The 21,212-nt window shown below is 44.4% G+C and overlaps 1 protein-coding gene across 2 annotated transcripts in view; it reads right to left on the minus strand.

The window, feature by feature from the left end:
- Window positions 1-21,212, minus strand: part of FRMD3 (FERM domain containing 3) — a 275,666-nt gene that overhangs the window by 96,024 nt on the left and 158,430 nt on the right. For both annotated transcript variants that reach the window (XM_037035831.1, XM_037035829.1), the window contains exons 4-5: window positions 9,921-9,999; window positions 4,386-4,483 (exon numbers count right to left, since the gene is read on the minus strand). In XM_037035831.1, the coding sequence (XP_036891726.1) occupies window positions 4,386-4,483; window positions 9,921-9,999 (177 nt within the window). The remainder of the gene's footprint in view (window positions 1-4,385; window positions 4,484-9,920; window positions 10,000-21,212) is intronic.

The raw sequence follows: 21,212 nt of genomic DNA on the forward strand, positions 1-21,212 counted from the left end.
AGAGCCCTAAGGTGTTCACTAGAACAGGGCAACTAAGTCGCTGGGTTGTGATGTTTATGTGGGGGCGGGGTCAAAGAGGGACAATGGCTTCTCGTCTGCCACCTGCCACCGCGGCGCAGCAGCCACCACCATCACCAGGCCCATGCGTTTCATTCCACTGCACGTGAGTGTACCACCGCCGTCAGCCCTCCACCACTGGGTTCGCCCCGTGGGGCCTGTGTGGTCCGTCTCACTGTGCGCGAATGTGGTACCGCGGTCAGTCTGCCCCACACCCTGACTGGTTCCGGGCTGCCTGCGCGCCTAGGTCGGGGGATCTGTCCTGCCCGACCCTGCTCCGCTGCTGGCTCCGCCTCTCTTACCGACCCCGTTGAACGGTTTATGAACCGTATGTCCAACGGTTGTCCAACGGTTGTCGGACTTCCGTATAATTCCGTTTTCTGGTCTTTGGGTGTGTCCTAGTTCTCCAAACCTTTGTTGTGTTCAAACTTGGTTGTGGGAGAAGGCACTGTGTTTCCACCTATGCCTCCATCTTGGCGGAAGTCCTGTCTGGAGGATTCTTGATGCATATAGCTCTTATAGAAAACAGGTAGGAGTATTTAGTCAAATTTATGACCCAGCAAACCCATTTCTGAGCATGTAGTCTAGACAACCTCTGGGCGTGAAAAAGAACGTGAAAGCAACTTGACTGTTCACTGTCAGTGGGAGTAATATACATGGACAATACACCCTTACAGATGCCCTGTAGCAATTAAAAGCAACAAAATAGATGTACACCCGGCAATGTGAAAGATCCCCCAAACAGTGTTCTGAGCACAAAAAAGGAATGAGCTCTACAGCTTCATTTACTTTATACAATTTAAAAATATATATACACTAAGCAATACTAATCAGTTTATAAGGCTGTGTGCAAAATCAAATATCTGTGTGAACCCAGTTGTTGCCTTTAAGAATGGAAATGGAGAATGACAACGGGGAAATCCGTCAATCCATCAATTCTCCCAAAAGGGTCAATGGTAAGAACAGGTCATAAACAGATGATTAACTCAAAATAAGTTTCAAAAGAAATTCACATAATACACCCACACATATAAACATATAAACACATAAACACATAAACACACACACACACACCCCTTGTGAGCTGGCTAGGGACCTACAATTTAGGAGATGGTACAACCCAAGGCTTCCATGTCCCACAGAGAGAGGACCACTGATATGACTGGGTCATCTTCACTGCAAATGTTAGCTTGCATAGTGGTTGGTGAGGGAGTGCTTGGTTTGTGGGGAGCCCTTCTCTCACAGGAAAACTTGGGAGGAACAAATGGACTTGTACTGCTCCACACTGCAAAGGAGCAGCCTGGAATATGCCTGAAAACCAAGAGAAGAAATGCCCCGCACAAGGCTGCTGACCAGGTAAATGCCAGCATCTCCCCCATCACAGGCCCTGCTTCCTTAGTCCCAATATCTTGTCTTTAAATCTGACTTCACCTGAAGCAAAAGGCGTTTTATAAATGATTGAGGATGTCTAAGTATTCAAATTCTGTTTTCCTCATCAAAAGGAGCTGGGTAAGAGGCCTGTGGTTCTTTTCCACACGTGACACCAAGGGTCCTAGCGACCGACAACACGCTGGATGGCTGTTGACGGGAAACGAGTCCTAGCACATTTCTAAGAGAATTAACTGTCAGGAATTAACCCCAAGAGTTGAAGCAAATGGATGAGTGCCATCGGGGCATGGCAAACAGAAAGGGCGAGCTGGCAATGGCATTCCCCCTGGTGTGGAGAGGACCTGTTGCAAAAGAACTTGAGATAAAGGATGTGATGGCCTCAAGGCCAGCTCCTTCAGGAACCTTCCCTGGCTGCCCTTGCCAGACCAGGGGCCCTCTGGAGGTCATCTGGGGGAGGGCAGGCCTCTCTAGTTAGCCATGAGCACATGTCTCAATGCCTATTTACTTGTCTGTCTCTCGCGCCCCACCCCCAGGGGCTTTGTATTAGAGTGTGGAGGTTCAATAAATGCTTGGAGAACACATGAATGAGGTAATGAACCAACCACTTTCTCCCACATACTGGAATAAAGCATACATTGGTGCAATTATTAGGCAAGTGTCCTGGTTCACTTAACATATTTAGTGGGAAACTTATGCCCACCACAGGGGTATTACAGTGAAATGAGCCACCCAGAGACCCACTTTCCATGAAATTTAGGTTCTACATGGTGGGGGTAGGACGGAAGATGCATAATAAACCCCCAAAAACAACAAGGTCACTTCAGACCTAAGTGCTTAAAAGACAACAAAATGGCTGTGTGAAAGAACAGTGTGATAACGTGATATCCTCCCTGGAGGGAGGATACTTCAGTAGTCCAAGAAGACTTCTCAGAGGAAGTGACCCCTGAACTGAGTTCTGAACATCTGCTGGTAGGAGCCACGGAGCCACAGGGGTTGAGTACAAAAGGCAGAGGAGATGAGAACAAGAATCCCACCCTGTTGCTGTTCCATAGAAAGAACAGGAAAGCTATTTTTACTGAGAAAGGATAAAGAGACCCTGAGGGTCCTGGGTGTTTGTGTTGCAATACGTATTTACGAAAGAAAAGGTGTGGCATGTGCTGAATATGCCCGTGTGTTTAGCGTGTACAACTGGCAAAACCAGAGGCGGCTGCCTGTTTTTTATGCACTCAGAATATAGGGAAGCTGACAAAGCTCCTTCAAAGAGCAGTTCCTACAAAGCAGATCTTTATCTGCATCTGTAATGATCTCCTATCTGCATTTGTAATGATCTCTAGAGCTGCTGATGAATCGCCTCAGCATCAGAGAACTTCATGAATTGCTTTTACTGGATTTGCTGCAAATGGCCCATGGACACCACTGTGTTTTAAAGCTGAAAGGGCCTTTTTAGGTCACCAGTCCATTTGCAAGTCTACTCTCCACACAATGTGTGTGTGTGTGTGTGTGTGTGTGTGGTCAGTGAGAACAGCAACCAGGCCTCACATAGGGGCCCCATCATCAGGACCTCTGGACAGAGCCTTTATGGCTTCATTTCAGACATAAAACAGAATGGAAAGTTTCCCATTACAGATCCATGGTGAGCTTGCCCTTGGAGAACTGACCATCACTCACTAATGCCTAAATGTGTTTTGAAATCCTCACATGTGGGCTGGCTGCTTGGATTAGCATCCATCCACTTTTCCCTACAAAGACAGTACTCCCTGACTAGGAGGAACTTGCTGTCTTCACGGGAAAAGTTGGGCACGAGCTTTCTACCTCCCTTAGCTCTGATGATGTCAGAGAAGCTGCTTTCAGAAGCACATGCCCCCCTCCAGACAGTTGGAAGGACCTTTCCCATCACGGTTATCACTATTGTTCTGACTTTAAACATGAATATCTCCAAGGGTTTCAACACCTCTGCTAAAATCGGCTATGCAGCACTAATATGCTCCCAGCGGAAGGGGAAAACCAACACAGACACATTCTTCAGAATTCTCAGAGAGCACACACCTGGAAACAGGGTTCTCCTCGGAATTATCTCACGGCACAGAGCATCCCCAGGGACAGGTCTGCCTGTGCACACCCCCTGGATAATGAGGGCTGTCTGTCTGTCTCTCTCCCCTCTCCCTCGAGCTGTGAATGAAGCTTGGAACTGTCCTCAGCAGATAACTGATTATTCCACATCCTTCATAAGGGTGACATGCTCACTTGGTTCTTGTTTCTCTCTCTCTCTCTCTCCTCCCACCTCCCCTACCTTCCCTCTCCTTCTCTCATAAACAGGTCATTAGCATTCACGCTCGAATGGCTGCATCACCTGAGTCCTTCTAAACATCCCCTGTGCCAGCTGCCTCCCAACTGACCCCACGGGAACAAAACACCTGAGTCACACAACAGACCGTGAGCCTAATGCCGTCCTCACCACCCTACGTGACTAGAAAAGCTAAAGAGCTAGATACAGTGTACATGTACCCACGTGAATAAATGTGTGTGTGTTAGCATTTCAGTCAAACGTTTGCATTTACTACTACCTTTCTGGACATGGTGCCCCTCTCTGTACACTCATTAGGCCCCACAGCTGGCAGTGGGAGCTCTGAGCATGGAAGACCCCACTGCCCTTCAGAGCTTCTCATAAAATCAGGCATTCTGAGCTCTACCACGGGTCTTTGAGGGCCCTTTGTTTTTGCAGAGGCCCTGTGACCACTGCAGCCCAGTTTCCCCCCAGGACCCCAGGGGCTTGTGAGGGAAGATAACCAGGGGTCTGTTGCTGAGGACCCAGACCTGCCAGGCCCCACACCACAGACATGGGTGGACGGACACGGGTGGACGGGCACAGGTGGGCGGGTACAGGTAGGGTAGGAGGGGAGCTCTGAGCAGCCAAGACTCTAGAGCCCAGTTCAACTCACCTTGAACAATACAGGCACCCAGGTAGGCAGCATCGGAGAAGGAGCAGAGCAGGCGACCATGGAAAATATCTCGCTTAATCTGCAGGTACAGAAGGTACCTGCAATACAAAAGGAGAAAGTCACCCTAGGTTTTGGCAAAGGCCTGGGAGAGACGGAAGGATGGTGTGTGCTTTATCCACCTGAATCACCAGAGCGCAGCGCTACCCAGCTCCGAGGAGTCGGCGAGACTTGCCAAGCCCCTGAGGAAGGCAAGCAGAGGGAAAGTGAGGGGCCCTCTGAATTCAAATCTGAAGTGTCTGTGTCAGCTTCCAAAGCTGGGTGATGGGCCCTTTTCAAATAAACATGAGAAGGACCAAGGAAAGCCAAAGGGCCAACAGCCACTGCTCCTGGCGGGAAGTCCCTCTCACATGACACCAACCACCGTCGCTATCACCATCACCCGCACCTTTGGTACGTGCTTCCCAAGTTCTGTGGGCAACATCAGGAAGTGGACTCAATCCATGTACAGGGACCAGTCTGCAGGGCACAGACTTGTATTAATCAATCTCAAAATGACTTTGTAATGAGGCCAGAAAGCCAATGTATCCTTAACTAGAGCTGTCATCTATTTAATGTCCTCTTCCCTACCCCCCACCCGACCCCAGCTATAGGGACAGCAAACTCAGACGCCTGCAGAGCCAGGCACACCTGATCATGAGTGACCGGGCTGGGGAAGAGGCCAGGGAAGCAGCAGAGAGCACTGGACCCGGTGAAGGGGTCAGCCATCACGCAGCTCCAGCCTGAAGCTGCCGCACAGAAAAGCAGGCCAAAGGCACCCGCTTTTGCAGAAAATCAAGGAGATTGGACTTAGAAGTTGTGAACCAAAAAGGGGGCTCCCTTGGCAAGCATGACAGCTCAGTGACTGAAAGTGACCACGTGGAATGATCTGATGATAAGAAATCCCTAAGTGAATGGGTTATGGAGGGAGGGCACATGCTAAGGCCTAGATGATGGATTGATCTCCATCTCAGCAAGCCCTGTCCATTGCTTTTGCACATCGAGAATAACATACTTAAAATGTCAGAGCCCTCTCCTCTCCAGACTTCCAAAGGTAAACACCCAGTAATGCACCTGTCAATGTCAAATAAACGTGTCTCCCCATTTTACTTTTTATCCAGTCCTAGAGATTTCCCTGCATTGCTTTCTCCCACCTCCTTAATCTGCCACCAGTGGGTTTTGTGTTAATCTTTCCTGTGTCTTCCCCTTTGATTCTAATATAGAAAAATATACTGAAAAACTGCTGTTCTCTGGAGCATTATCTCAATCCCTTGAGATTTTGCTTCTGGGACTAGCTCCCAAAACCTTGGTTCATGATACATTCTTTAAACCTTTCTTTAGGTTAGGAATTTCTTTCTTTGACAAAGTAAAATCCTGTGAATTTCAAATGTTGCAACAAATTTTGTTTTTAAAGATATTGTAGCGCCCAACGAAAAAGTGCACATGCACCCAGTTCAGCCGGGGGAGAGGGACACGCCAGCAAGCAAGCCCTGGATCACTGCATCTGTCCCTCTCTCTTCCCTGACCATCAAGGCCCTCTGCAGACCTCCTTGCCGTTCTGAGCCAGGTTGATTCCTTCATTCTAGAGACTCAGGCCTGGGTCTCTTTCTTCTGAGCAAAGTAACGTTGAAGATGTGTGCAGATTCTTTATGAGGTTATTTTAGAGTCTAACTCAGAGATCAATCTTTTTACTTGGGATGAGGCGCAGACACCACTCAGTGAGTCTCATTAACCACTTAATCCGACCCTCATGCAGCCTGTGATTTGTCATATGCACAACTCTGTTTTAAGGACTAAGAAACAGAGGCTCAGAGGGGTGATTAACACTGAGACCACACAGCTGCTGCCCGTGGAGCTTACAGATTCTGGGTGCTGGTCCCTGAGAGCACATTGGACACAGAAGGGCTCTTTGGTCACTGGTGTTTCCATGTGACAACTCTTTATCCCACACCTGCTTGTGCTTTGCACTGTGTTGGGAACTGGGGACACAGAAGAAGCTCAAATGAGACTCTCTGTCCCCAGTTTTGTGTGGCGTGTGTGCAGGGATGAAGGTGGTCCCCGATAAGTTCCCTGTTCAGAGTTTGGTGTGCATTTTGTCAGAGGAACAATGTTACACTTGATGGACAAGGACCCCGAGTAGCTCCCGGAACCCATGCCTCACACTTCAACACTCACACGCGTCACCTGGAGGTCCTGCTAGACTCTGACCTCTGACTCAGTAGGCCTGGGTGGGGCATAGGGACCTGTATTTCTAGTCAGTTCCCTGGTGATGCTGGGCCAAAGGTCCATGGAGCACACTTCAAATGCTAAAGTTCCAAGCCAGAGGCTCTCAGCCCTGACTGCACGTTAGAATCACCCAAGGGAGCGTCTGGACAACACCTCCACTAGGGACCCTGCCCTAGACCCAGAGAAATCAGAATCTGCATCCTCACAAAAAGTGCTGATGAGGGTCCGCAGCGGCATCATTCAGAGCAGCCAAAAATGAAAAAACCCAGGTGACCATCAACTGATGAAAGGATAAAAGACATGTGAATGCCGTGGAATGGTATTTGGCCATGACTCACATGGACGGACCTTGGAGACACTACACTGAGTAGAAGAAGCCAGTCATGGAATACCACATATTACATGATTCCATTTACATGCCATGTCCAGAATTGGAAAATCTATGGAGACAGAGAGCAGATTAGTGGCTGCCCCGGAAGTCTGCTCAGACAGGGGGCCTCCCACCAGGGTGATGGAATTAGGTTTCGGTGACACGGCACAGCTTCATGACCAGCCAACCCCATTTGAGTGTACGCTCTAAATCTGCCAAAAGAAACAAATACTTTTGAAAATCCAAATTGACTTAAAATAGTGGTTCTCAAATTTTGACATGCTTTAAAATTATCTGGACGGCTTATGAAAATACAGATTGCCAAGCCCATCCCAGGTCAAAGGCAGGGGCCAAATACCCAGGTGACATGGATGCTGCTGGGGTGGAGATCTCACTGCGCAAATAGGTCACACAACTTGAAATGGTCAAATCTTTTCTTTTTTAAAGAATGTAAACAACCAGGCCAAAGGCCACCAAGCTTTCTTTTCCACTTGCTAAATGTATGCATTAAACAGCAAGCATTCCTTTCCACTTTGATGAGTTTAAAAACAGAAAAAATAAAGATTCAAATGACTATTTACTGATGAATGAGAAGTCGGGTTCTAATCCCATAAGTCAGAAATCAAGCTGGACAAGAGATTCCTGAGAAAGGAAACATCAGCTCTCACAACATCCGGGCGTGCCTGGGCCCTTCCTCATTTCGGTGATCTCCAGAGATAACTGTGCATTGTTGTGGATTCAACATAATCCTCTGAGCCTCAAAAATGGCTTCAGGTGCAGGTATTCATTTTTTTTAAACACGATAACCACTAAAAAATAATGACGGTGCATCTTCCTTTAGCATCACACCTGCATGAAAGGATTAGGCAACAGAAGGATCTGGGACTTACACCACTGAGCCACCATTAATGATATTGCTTCTCTACCTGGCCTGCCTTTAAACATGGTTCTGACTAAGAAATTAAAACCAACATACTGTGATTACATTTAATCATATACACTACAGTATTTACAAAATAAGAGGATTATAAGATGCTGGCATAAATGGAGAGATAAAGGAGGATAAAAATGATTTCAAATATCCTTTTTAGCGACTATCTTTTGTTGTTTTCCTATTTTAAACCTGTCCTTTCTCTCAGTGTTTCTTTACCCCTAGACATGGTCATGAATGTGATCTTAGCTTCTCATATAGTAAATTCATCTTAAATTTTGGGTTAATCTTACAATAAAATAATTTTTCATACAAAAATAGCTAAACACTTCCAAGACAGGGTTTAAGCCCTAAGTACCTGGGTCATTCCACAACTTTTACATTGGTTTTTAACACTAAGGATGGCACTGACGAAGAAAAGTCCATCTCTACTATGCAAGGGCTGAGCATTGCCTTAATTTCCTTCAGAGACATAAAAATTTTAATGATTTTCCACTACTCATACCTTAGTTATTTAGTCTAATGCTTGCAAATGCTAGCACATTTAATTGAGAGGGATTTAACTAGGGGTATTAGCTAAAACTTTCTTTTACTACCAAATGGAACATTTGACATGTATAAATTTTTATCTTCCAGACAAGACTATGAAGAAAACAAATGACAAAAGCAAGCCATTCTGGCCCCTGGTGGATCTTCCCAATTATACTGTTAGCACCACCCAGAGTGGAACAAATCTCCCTGCCCCCTTCTCTCTCTTCTCTCTCTCTGTGTATATATATATACATGTATACAGAGTATATATATATATATATGCATATACACACACATGCATATATATACATACACACACACATTTTTTGGTAACTCAAATAGGCCCTGTACGCTGGGCTATGCAGAGAGTACTGAAGAACTTATTAAATAAATGAATACATTTTTGAGCCATCAGCAAGCCAAATATTGTATAATTCCATTTACATAAAATGTTCAGAACACGTAAAGCCACAGAGACGGACGTAGATTGGCGTTGCCAGGGGCTGGGGGCGAGGAGACTGAGCACCGCCTGCTCATGGGCACAGTGCTTCCTTGTGAGGTGATGAGAAAATGCCCTGGACCTTGGCAGTGGGGATGGTTGCCTCACCTTGTGAATGTACAAGGAGGCAGTGTGAATGAACGAGGAGGCAAACTATCCAAGAACCCAGCACATGCCCCTGCAAATGAGGATCAGCGAACTGCACTTGTTTCTCTGTTGCATTTGTACCTGTGTGGCTTATTCTGAGAGATAATTACGCAGGGAGATTTGCAGTCACCAAATCAGACTCATCCATAGCTAAGCACAGAAAGGCTCCTCCTCATCCACCGAATTGGCCCTTTCAGGATCCGGCTCCACTGCACTGGCCCAGGCTGTTCGTGGAAGTAAAACGCACAGAAAGTGGACTGAATGTGGCCCAAGCGGAGGGACACAAGAACTGAGGAGGCCTGAGAATTGGAAAATTCAGAGAGCTGGGCTGAGAGGAGCCTACAGAGAGAGGGGAAGCTAGTAGCCTCACCGTCATCTGGCAAGTGGAGCGGGCAAAGACAAACAGTCCATTCTACCAAGTGATCTTTTCCCTCCCAGGAAAGCTTAGATCCTGAAGATAGACCCCTGGGGCTTCTCTTGCTATGAATTTGCCCATATCCTAAAGACAAGTCATCTTCTGTTTATTTTTAGCACCCCACTATCAGATGTTTTCAGAGGGCACCTCCTCCTTATAACTGCTGTTTTGCCGTGCAGTTAATTACACTCCCAGTGCCCAGCGTTTGAAAAATCCTGAGACAATTAAGTGCGAGAGAAACCTTCCAAACCAGAACGCTGAGCTGAGCGCCCGCTTCCTTGAGACATTCAGCTCCAGACAGGAGGCAAATCTAGCCTGCAAGACTCGGAGGCCCAAGCTGGTTAAGGGGGCACATTCAATATAAAACAAACAAAAGATACCTTGTGAGCTCTTCTTTAATCTTCAGGGGTTCGTGTGGGTAGAATTTCACTCTAAAGCACATGGTGTATGGTGGATGAGCTGAAACGTCATAAAGAAAAGGCATGAGAAAAGCAGCAAAACCATGGACTCAAACATACACAGGAAAGTCAGCTGTGAAGCCTTACAGCCCGGCTTGTGGGTGGGGGGAGGGGGGTTTTTCTGGATGAAGCAAGTATTATGCCCAAGAAAACAAAGCCACTGTGGCAACAAAACTCAAAACTCTCGACAGGACACCCAAGCCAAATGCAGGCAGGACACAGGAGATCCAGTCCGGCAGCGTATCTTTCCACGTCACGGCTCCCCCTCACCCTCCATTCTCTCTGGGTCACAGCTTCAAGGAGCAGTCTCTCTTGTGAGTCACGACAAACTGCGCGTAAGCACCATTTAGGTTTTTGGCCTAATAAAATATCCTTTAGCCTGTGATGTGGAAAAATGTCACTGCACATGACTAGCTTTCCCAAAGCAATGGTGCCGGTGAACTAAATTTGAGATTTTTAAAATGGAGTCAGCCATGCACAGATCCTACTTGTATATTTTTCGTATTATTTTAGTGTTATCTATCTGTGAATCAGTCACTTGTATGAAAATAAATATTTTTATAAGTTGCTGATTTGCCTAAATCAAGATAGTACTATGCAGCCCTGGCCAGTGTGGCTCTGTTGGTTGGAGTGCTGTCCCATAAACTGTAAGGTCATGGGTTCAGTTCCTGGTCAGGGCACCTGCCTAGGTTTCAGGTTCAACCCCTGTTGGGGCGCATTCAGTAGACAACCAATCAATATTTCTTTCTCTCTATCTCCCTTCCTCTGTCTGGAATCAAGGAATATATCCTTGGGTGAGGATTAAAAAAAAAAAAGATAATACTATGCAGACTGAAACTGTGGTTGAGATCCATGATTCTGGAATGTTCTAATTACATTAAATATCCAGAACTTAAAGACCAGCTAACAGGATTCTACAGGATTTATGATACTTTTAATTATAAGACCACTGTTGACTTGTAGTATTAACCTAAAAAATGCACACAAGCACAGTAAAATGCATGCAGATTTCAAGTAACATAAAATGAGCATCTTACAATCAAAGAAATATGATGGTTAGTATTACTATCTCTACAGACCTACCATACCACCCACTTCTCACCTTTGTATCAGTATGGCTACTTGGGATCAGCTCTGAGTCTCCACCCATGAAACAATACCCTACTCTTCCCCAAACCTCTATTCTTCCCCAGATCTCTTTTCATTATAAGCAGGGGTTAAATCACCAGCCAGCTCTACAATGTCTGGGGCTATTCTGTATGCAGACCAATTCTTTATGTAAAAAGGACTATCAGCATGAAATATGAATGTATAATGAGGGTAATTTAATAAGGAAAACAACTCTTAAAAGTAATTTGAAAGAAAGCATCCACGTCACAAGGAAATAGCAGTACCTTGCTGGCTATCTCAGCAGAGAAAAACTGATTAAATACACACACCCATGCACACATATGTCAGAGCTCTCAATTCATTGCTCTGCTTCCCCACCAGGAGCCAGCGAACTTCTTAGCTGGTCTGGATGCTCCTAACCCAACCCTGTGTTCCCTAGATTTAAGAAAGGAAACATTTTTCTGGAACACAAGGAGAAAATGGACACCTCCTCTACAGCAACAAAACGCGAAGAAAAATACAAGTGATTCTTAAATCTTTCATGACACCTAGAAATTCAGTTTCGCCTCACAATCTTTTATCTTTACATATTCCCCAGATTCCTTTAAATTGTTTAAACAATCACCTCTAAAGAATTAAAACTAATGAGTATTTTATTATAAAACCCAAAGGTTGTCCTAAATAGAAAGGTTGAAGAAAATTTGTAAGAGAAGAACAATGAAGCAAAAAAACAGAAATGACATAAGGAAGTTTTTTCCTTCCTTTTGTTAAAGTTCTCAAAACTACACATTTATGCACAACCAATGAAGGCAGATAGGTAGACAGATGGAGAGGAAAGGGGAGTGGGGGGAGAGGGGTGAGAGAGAGAGAGAGAGAGAGAGATAAAGGTCATTCCCTTTCACTTTCCTTCATTTTGTTTCTATTTTCTCCCCATCTGTACCTCAGGTCCCTGCCCCACCTCAAACTTCCCACCACTATTAACGACTTTATCTATATTCTTGCAGCCCTTTTACATCTTCCTCCAAGTACATGCCAACATGATTACATATGTGAAAGAGATTTTTATAATTTACTCTCGCAAAACAAGATCATACTACAGATGTTTCCCCTGCTTTTCTCACTGAATTCTATACTCTGCCCAGGATGGTACAGATCTATACTAACTGCATAATAACTCATACTATGACTAAACCAGAATTTACTCCACTACTTCCCTGCTTCTTTTATCATCATTCAGGTTATTTCCACATTTTTGCAATTCAAACTACATAAATATGTATACACACATATGTTTATAAAAGAGTAAATGTATATTTATTTATATATGTGCAAGGACATAGGAACAAAGATATATATTTATAAAATATATAATTATGTACATATCATTGAGTGCTTGTGTTTTTATTTCTATAACACAGCCTCCCAGAATTTGAACTGTTGGGTCAATAGGTATGGGAACATATCTGAAAGAGGGCAAGACAATAAAGTCACAGAAGGTCCCAAGCTAAAGATGCCATTTTTTTCTCCCACCTCATCAGCATGTCTGTTTACCGTGACCTAGGCTGGCTCCAATAGTGATCTGAGCTCACTGCATTCACCCTAAGGATCAGGCAGCGAGGCTCACAGGCAACACCCCAGGCGGCATCTTTGAGGACCCCTGAATGTAGGAAGTCCTTCTACCCAGTCATCCTTGTTCCAGGACCTCGAGCTCCAGAATGGTCTGATGCTTCTCCTACACAAAGAGCTCTTCCATCCTTTGAAGATGGTACTCGCGGTCCTTCCAAGTCTTCTCTAAAATAATCCTAAAAGAATCTTCAGTTCTTTTAACTGTTCCTTCTGTGAAGCAGGTTTGAGTGCCCTTAGCTGTGTATGTTCCTGCCTACTCTGCATTTCCTCAAGCATGGGGTCCCGGGCTTGCCTCATCTGCTCAGGTAAGGGCACCATCACCAGCATCACATTGGACATTACTGTTATATGATTGAACATAACCATCACATAAACCTCTAAAGTGTCTTTCTCTCAGATTCATGGAGCATCACTGACCCCAGTAAAAGAAGGAGTTTTCCTATAAGGAAAGGAGCATATGATTGTCACACAGTGAACCACAAGCAGCACCAGGGACCAGCCCTGACAAGAAGCTCAACCCCATTGCCCAGGCCTGAAGAAGTGGCAGCAGGCTTCTCTTTGAAGAACTCACTCGAGGCACTGGATGCAAAGTTATATTACAAAGCAGGCAGTAAAGCTGACAGAGGTTTCTTCACAGGGTTGGAACAGGCTAAAAAAATAAATATTCTCCCCCAAAATGTTGATCTAATTATGGATGACTGGATTTATGAGGGCATGGACCTATATATGTCTTGTTGGGCTTTTTATCCCCAGAGTTTATTACTGATAAAAGATTGACTCTCCACTTCTCTGGCTGAATGAAAGAATGAATGACCCCCAATATTTCAGGCAAATGTCAAGAACAGCCAGCCCTGCTATCACATTCACCCCATCAAAATATTTCCATAGTCTGACTTATGATGGCAATTTCTAGGGTTTTTATTTGAAAATTGATGGTCCTACAGCTCAACTTCTGTCCTTCAATATTTGGAACAAATTCGGTGACTCTAGGGTTGGTCAGAATAGCTACTTCCAGAGAAAGGATTAATTAATTCAATCAACAAATACTTCTTGGGTACCCACTGGGTACCAGGCACAGGTTTATATGTACAAATAATAGCAACTGTAAAGAGAAAAAAATTCTGTCTTCATGGAGAACACATTCTGGTGGGATTTTATATACCGATAAAAAAATCTAAATAAATAAGATATATAAGACATTCAAAGGTCATAAGTGCTATGAAAAACAATAAAGCAAAAAGAATGTAAGTGCTGAGAAAATACCACCCCAACTTCTGTTCCCTTTTTTTCATCCTGACTACAAATCCATGAAAGTAAGTACAATTACTATTCCTAAGTACTATTTTCTACCTTGTGGGAAACCAAATAAGAGAGAAATCCAATTATTTAAAATTTTGAATTGCTAAACAAAAGGATAGGGAAAAGTTACCCCCAAATATGTTGGCACTAGTTTGGGACCAAAATCCCAGCTTCTGAGCACTGGCGTGCACCCTACCAGCTGTGCAAATGCTGAAAAAAGGGAGACTCCCTGGTCGACAGCTAGCACTCACTCCCCGGAACACGTCTAAGGTCACAATCCCCTCGTGGAAATGAGCCTGTCCTCTTCTCCAAACATCTAAGTGTCTCTTCCATTTCAGCATCCACATCTTTTTATTCTGAAGCTACAGAGAAAGGGGGATGAAGTAAAGGATGACTCTTATCTGTGCCAAACATTTGGTGCAGCATCGGTATTTAGACACGTCTAATGAAAGACTTGTCTGCAGAGCAGGAAGCACCTGGCATGGAGGTAACACATGGGCAATAAAACCACACTGTACCCTGGGGCCCCACCCCAACAGTGTCATCATGGGCAGCTCCTGTGCATCTCCACTAGACTAGACAGCATGGTCACCCCATGGGGGAAGACACTGCAGGGCATCTCCACTCTGGAACTGAAGCTCCAGCCGCAGTGACAGAAACACATGAGGTGGTGGCATCCCCAAATTTCCCAGGGGATGAGCCCCTGAATTTTGAAGGGGACTTCCAACAGTGACCTTGAGCAAGCCAGCTAACTCCTCTGTGTCTGCTCTGGAAAATGGGGCAGCACCACAGGCCATTTCTACTTCCCATGGGTATTTGAACAGATTTAGGAGGCTCTTGGCACTGGCACACAACACATTATCTAAATGGGAGCTTTTGTTTTGTGGGGATAAACACTCCGATCTGGAGAACAAAGGGGTCAGTTGAAAATGGGAGGGGGTAGATGGAGAAGGCTGCATTAAATTCAACAACTCAATGGCTGAAAAACATTTACTCGGACATGTAAGTGCTAGAAATTAGAATACCACTGAGTAGCAGAGAGGGGGAAAATCCACTTAAAAATGCCAGGAGCATATAATTGCAGGGAAAAGAACAGGGCTCCTCTCACAGCCCTCCAATACCTGCCAGACAGGGCTGGGGAGCCAAGTGTCTCCAGGGGGCAGCTCAGTGGCCCCTTTTTGTGTCAGCAGATCCCAAGGTAATTATTTGGGTAGTTTGTTAACGGTGAGAACACGGGGAGAAGAACAAGCATTTACAAAGCAAAAACAGGCTTTCTCATCTCTGCTTTGAGACCTTGCCCAGATATGGGCATGGGAATGCCAAAGGTTTAGGTGAGCAGGCTCCTAGGTATAACTGAAAAAAAAATCTTTCTGTTTTTTAACCAACAGCCATCCTCAAATGTTTCAAAAACAAATAGGGCATTTTTGTGAATGACACATCACTTAACATGCAGAGGTCTTCCTCCAATCATTGTAAATAACTACAGAAAAAGACATAACTTTGTGAACAAACATATAAAATCATAATCTCCCTCATATACATTCTGGCTGACAGCTATGGGAAATGGCCCCAACCTCCTTTAAGCAGTAGTTGAAGCACCAAGAGCCTGTGGCTCTGGCAAATGTGCAGGCAATTCCTGTTCCTGGAATATCTGTATCTTGTACCCCCTCCTCTGGAACTGCACTGAAAAAAAAAGTATGAGTAACCTGTCAGACTTTCAAAATCTGCAGAAATATTGCAAAGGGTCTGGCGTCGCAGAAATGACCACAAACACCCACCAGCAAGTAAGAGGCTTACTTTTCAAATCACCCCAAGCAGGCATCAGGGGATCCTGGCCTCTCGGCACAACTGACAACTTCCGATTCCTAACCAAATGAATACTGTCCCTCCCATGTCTTTCCAGGGGACTTCAGAGCGAGAACCGAGGAGCACACCACCACTTCTTGGATGAGACTGCTCAGGCATACGAACTCTGCGCACATGCGAAATGACACCTGGGCACCAAAATGACCAAGCATTCCTCATTCATTCAACAAACTGTAACTCTTGGTATATGTGGAAACAAACCAGCCACAGAGAACTGCTCTTGTAGGGACTGTTCTCCAAGTTAGAAATGACGATCATCATTCAGCCGCAAGTGTCACTATCATCAGCGTCAACAGCAGTAATAATTCCCCCAACACTTTTTTACTAGATGACAACTAGCAGCCTCCAGGATGTTACTGGCACTGTGTTGCCTCTACTTGCAAAGCAGAGATTTATTTTTAATGGTATTTAACTCACTCTCCTGCTGTTACAGCCCTCTCTTATGCTTTGATCACACGCAGGCACACCACACTGAGCGAAGCCACACTCTAAAAACTCTCTTAGGGGGATACTGGAGCCCTGAGCAGCTTCCTCCCAAATTCTTGTTCTTGGAGTGTCTCTGTTTCCCTACGCCATCCAGGAAAAGCCCTTAACAGGGGCTTTGGTGTCTAACATGTCTAATGTCAAGTTCACCATCTGCACAAATTGCTGTGGCCAAACTGAACCTCTCAGCTCCCATTTCCTCATCTATAAAATAAGGATAATAATGGAAACAATGACATAGAGTAGAGATCAACAAAATTTCTTTGTAAGGAGCTAGAGAATTAACATTTTGCACATTGTGGGCCTCAGGGTCTCCATCTCAACTAGTCCACTCAGCAGTTTAGTGTGACTGCAACCACAGACAAGATGTAAATAAGGAAATACTGAAATCCAAACTTCACATAATCTTTATGTCATGAAATATTGTCCTTTGCTTTTTATTCTAATCATTTAAAAATATGAAACCTATTCTTAGCCAGCAGGCCACACCAAACCAGATGGCAGGCTGGGTCCTTGGCCCAGGGGCCTGAGGTCACTGATGCCTGACACAGAGACCATTATGAGGATTATATGAGTTAATGATGTGAAGCACTCAGCTGACTGCTTGGGACCTAAGTATTCAATCATAGGAGTTATTATTACACCTGGGCCTAGGGTAGAGCAACCTGAGAATTTTAGCCAAAAAACAAACAAAAAAACTTAGCAGCTCTGGCCAGGTAATTCAGGTGGTTAAAGCATTGTCCCAATACACCAAGGGTGTAGATTCGATCCTCAGTCAGGACACATACAAGAATCAACCAATAATGCTGGGAAATCAACCTATAATGCTCTCCCTTTATGGGGAGACCAGGCCTCCCCATCAAGGGCCAATGCAGCAAATTTTCTCCGCAGCCACTCATCCTGAGCTCCAGAAGAGGGAGGGTGGCTTAGAGCTTACTAGAGTCTTCTGAGGACAGACTGGGCTGTGTGGCTTTGGGAAGAGTGCTGAGAAGTCAGCCACCAGAGTCCCTGTACTGAGTTGCTCTCCTGCACTGCTCACAGACCCCGTCTTCTCTGGGGCAAACATTCCCCTCCAATCTGCATCAGCACAAGGGCACTGCACAATCCCACCCTCCCAGGCCCACTGTAGCGCCCCTTGGGCTCAAGCCCTGTGGAGGAGTCTGCTCCCCGAGCCTGTGATACAGACGCTCTGGAAGAGATTCTGGGGGCAAACTCAAGAAGAATCAGAGTCAGAGTTGTGTGACCCTTGAGAAGGAACCGCTTCTCTCCCAGTCCACCATAAACTGGAGGACCCCAGCCCCAGGCCACCTGGAGTGCCCCACTCCAGACAGCTATAGTAGCCTTTCCAAGAACCAGCTAGGAGAGACCCCAGCAGCCCAGAGTGCCCTGTCCCCAGCAGATATAGTGGCCCCTTCCAGGACCCCACTGGAGAAGCCACAGTAGACCCTCCAAGTGTCAGCCCAGAGCACCCCACTGGAGCAGCCATTGTAGCACCTGAAAGCACTGCCCAAGGGCCCCCCAAGGGCCCCCCAAGGGCCACAGTGGCAGCATCCTAACCCACAATGGAGGTCCACTGTCCCCATCATGGGAGATGCATTAACCCTACCCTCTGAACTATGGATGGCCTTGTGCTGCTGAGCTTACAGAAGACTCTCTAGCTAATTGGGCAGAATCTGAAAAGAACCAAGCCTAACAGGGACCTTTTTTCTGCACGTACCAGACTGGCGGTCCTATGCAGAGCCCTCCCTGCACAAGGCCAAACCATAGTCTGTGTAGGCCTAATGAACACTGCTGGCCTCACCCTGATGAGTCCCTGAGACCCAGCCCCACCACAAAGGCCCTTAGACACACAGCAAGTGGCAGCCGACCTTGGTGTATCACGAGACTCTTGCTGAGTGGCCTCAAGGTCAGAACTGGCACCAAGTTTGAATGTGAATCAGTCTGGTGAACACCACTTGCCCCTACTTGGTGACTCACTGAGAGCTTCCCTCAAACAACTCATGTGCAGCCAGAGGCTCTTGCAGTAACTGAGCCTAAGAGGCAGCTAACAAGAGAGGGCAGATCTTAGGGAGTCCTGGGCCTTTGACTGACCTGCCCCTCGGGCTCAGTACTGGTGGCAATCAGCTTTGGTATGCAGCTAAACCCCTCCCATGTACAACCAACCCAACAGAGGCAGTTACAAACTGGATAGCTTTGTAACTCCAAACAGGTAGCCCGGAGCCCTGTACTGGATCCCCCTCCAAAGGATCCCACAAACAACATAACCAGTGGTACAGACCACCTCAGAGCACAATCCAAGTAGCTCCACAAGCAGCATACACAAAAGGAGATCTTGACAGATATCAGCCCCTGCTGGGGTGAATTCAGCTTTGTGGAGCCAGCCCCCGTACAGTAGCTCACATAGTGTGATCAGAGTTGATGCTTATACCATAACAGAGGGGAAACCCCACCCACAGGTGGGCCAACAACAATTAAGGCTCAACTACAACAGAAAGACTCACGTGACCACACAAGGTACATTCCTAGAACCCACAGCTCAGGTGATTAGGGAGACTGTGCCTCTGAGCCCCACAAGACAACAGCTGCTACTTAAGGACACCATACTAAGGCATAGCAGATCTACTTAATACACAGAAATAAATATACAGAGGCAGCTGAAATTGGGAGAAAAAATGCCCCAAGTGAAAAAATAGGAGAAATCTCCAGAAAAAGAACTAAATGAAATGAAGGCAAGCAAGCGACCAAATACAAAGTCCAAACCAGTGGTTGTAAGGATTCTCAAGGAACTTAGTGAGAACTTCAAAGCCATGAAAAACAACATAGAAACCATAAAAGAGAAACAGTAAGAAATGAAAAATACAATGTCAGAAAAGAAGAATACATGAGAAGAAATCAACAGCAAGCTAGATGGATCAGAGGACTGAATCAACTATTTGGAAGAAGAGGTAGCAAAACGCAATCAGAGAAGCAAAAAGGAAAAAAGAATTAAAAAAATGAAGGTAAAGATAGTCAAAGGGACCTCTGGAAGAGTATGAATCATAACAACAACCACATTATAGGGATATCAGAAGGAGAAAAGAAAAATCAAGGAATTGAGAATCTATATGAAGAAATAATGGCTGAAAACATCCTAGTCTGGTGACAAAAAGACATCTTCTTTGACCACAATGGTATGAAACTAGAAATCAATTATAAGAAAAGAACTGGATAACACACAAACAATGTGAGTAAATAAATGTTACTAAACAATGAGTGGGTGAACAATGAGATCAAGGAAGAATTCAAAACTTACCTTGAGACAAATGAAAGTGAGCACACAGCAACCCAAAAACCTATGGGACACAGCAAAAGCAGTCCTAAGAGGGAAATTCATAGCATTAAGACCTACCTCAAGAAACAAGAAAAATCTCAATCTAACTTTACACAGAAAAGAACTAGAAAAAACAAAAAAGCTCAAAGTCAGTAGAAGAAAAAAATAATAAAATGAAAGAAAATAATAAAAGAAAACCAGAGAAGCAATAAACAACATAGAAATTTTTAAAAAATCAATAAAACCAAGAGCTGGTTGTTTTAAAAAATAAACAAGATTGACAAACTTTTAACCAGAGTCATATGTATATATATGTGTGTGTGTGTGTATATATACATATATATATATACACACACATATATATATATATACTACAAACAACTACATGTCAACAAATTAGACAACCTGTTCAAAATGGATAAATTACTACAAACATACAATATTCCAAAATTGAATCAAGAATTAGAAAATCTGAACAAACTAATTATAACTAATGAAATCAAAGCAGTAATCAAAAACCTTCCAGCAAACAAAAGTCTTAGACCAGGTGGCTTTACAGGTAAAACTTACCAAACATTCATAGAACTGACATCTCTCCTTCTCAAGCTATTCCAAAAAAGTTCAAGAGGAGGAGAGACCCTAAAGCTCATTTTATGGAGCCAGCATTATCCTAATTCCAAAACCAATAAAGACACTACTAAGAAAGAAAATTATAGGCCAATATCCCTGAGGAACATAGATGCAAAAATCCTCAACAGAATATTAGCAAGCCAGGTTCAAAAATACATTAAAAATATCATACACTATATCAAATGGGATTTATTCCTGGGATACAAAGTTGTTACAATATCTGCAAACCAATAAATGAGACACACCATACAAACAAAATGAAGGATAAACATCACATGATCTTATCAATAGATGCGAAAGAAAGTATTTGATAAAATTCAGCACCAATTTTGATTAAAAAAATACTCTCTGCAAAGTGGAAATACATCTCAACATAATAAAGGCCATACATAACAAACCCACAACAAACATCATACTCAACAGGGAAAAACTAAAAGTGTTTCCCTCAAGATCAGGAACAAGACAGGGATGTCCACTATCACCTCTCTTATTCAATGTAACACTGGAAGTCTTAGCCACAGCAATCAGGCAAGAGGAAAAAATAAAAGAGAGTCAAATTGGAAAGGAAGAAGTAAAACTGGCATTATTTGCAGATGACATGATACTGTATATAGAGAACCCCAGAGATTCCACCAAGAAATGACTAGAACTGATAAATTAACTCAGTAAAGCATCAGGATATAAAATTAATATTCAGAAATCAGTTGCATTTTTATATACCAATAATGAACAGGCAGAAAGGGAAATTAAAAAACAATCCTATTTACAGTTGCACAAAAAATACCCAGTAATAAATTTAACCAAGGATGTAAAAACTTGTACTTAGAAAATTATTAGACACTGAACAAAGAAACTGAAGAAGATACAAATAAGTGGAAGCATATTCCATG

The sequence above is a fragment of the Sturnira hondurensis genome, unplaced genomic scaffold (genome assembly GCF_014824575.4).
Source record: "Sturnira hondurensis isolate 20B ecotype Veracruz unplaced genomic scaffold, ASM1482457v3 Scaffold0022566, whole genome shotgun sequence".
NCBI lineage: Eukaryota > Metazoa > Chordata > Mammalia > Chiroptera > Phyllostomidae > Sturnira > Sturnira hondurensis.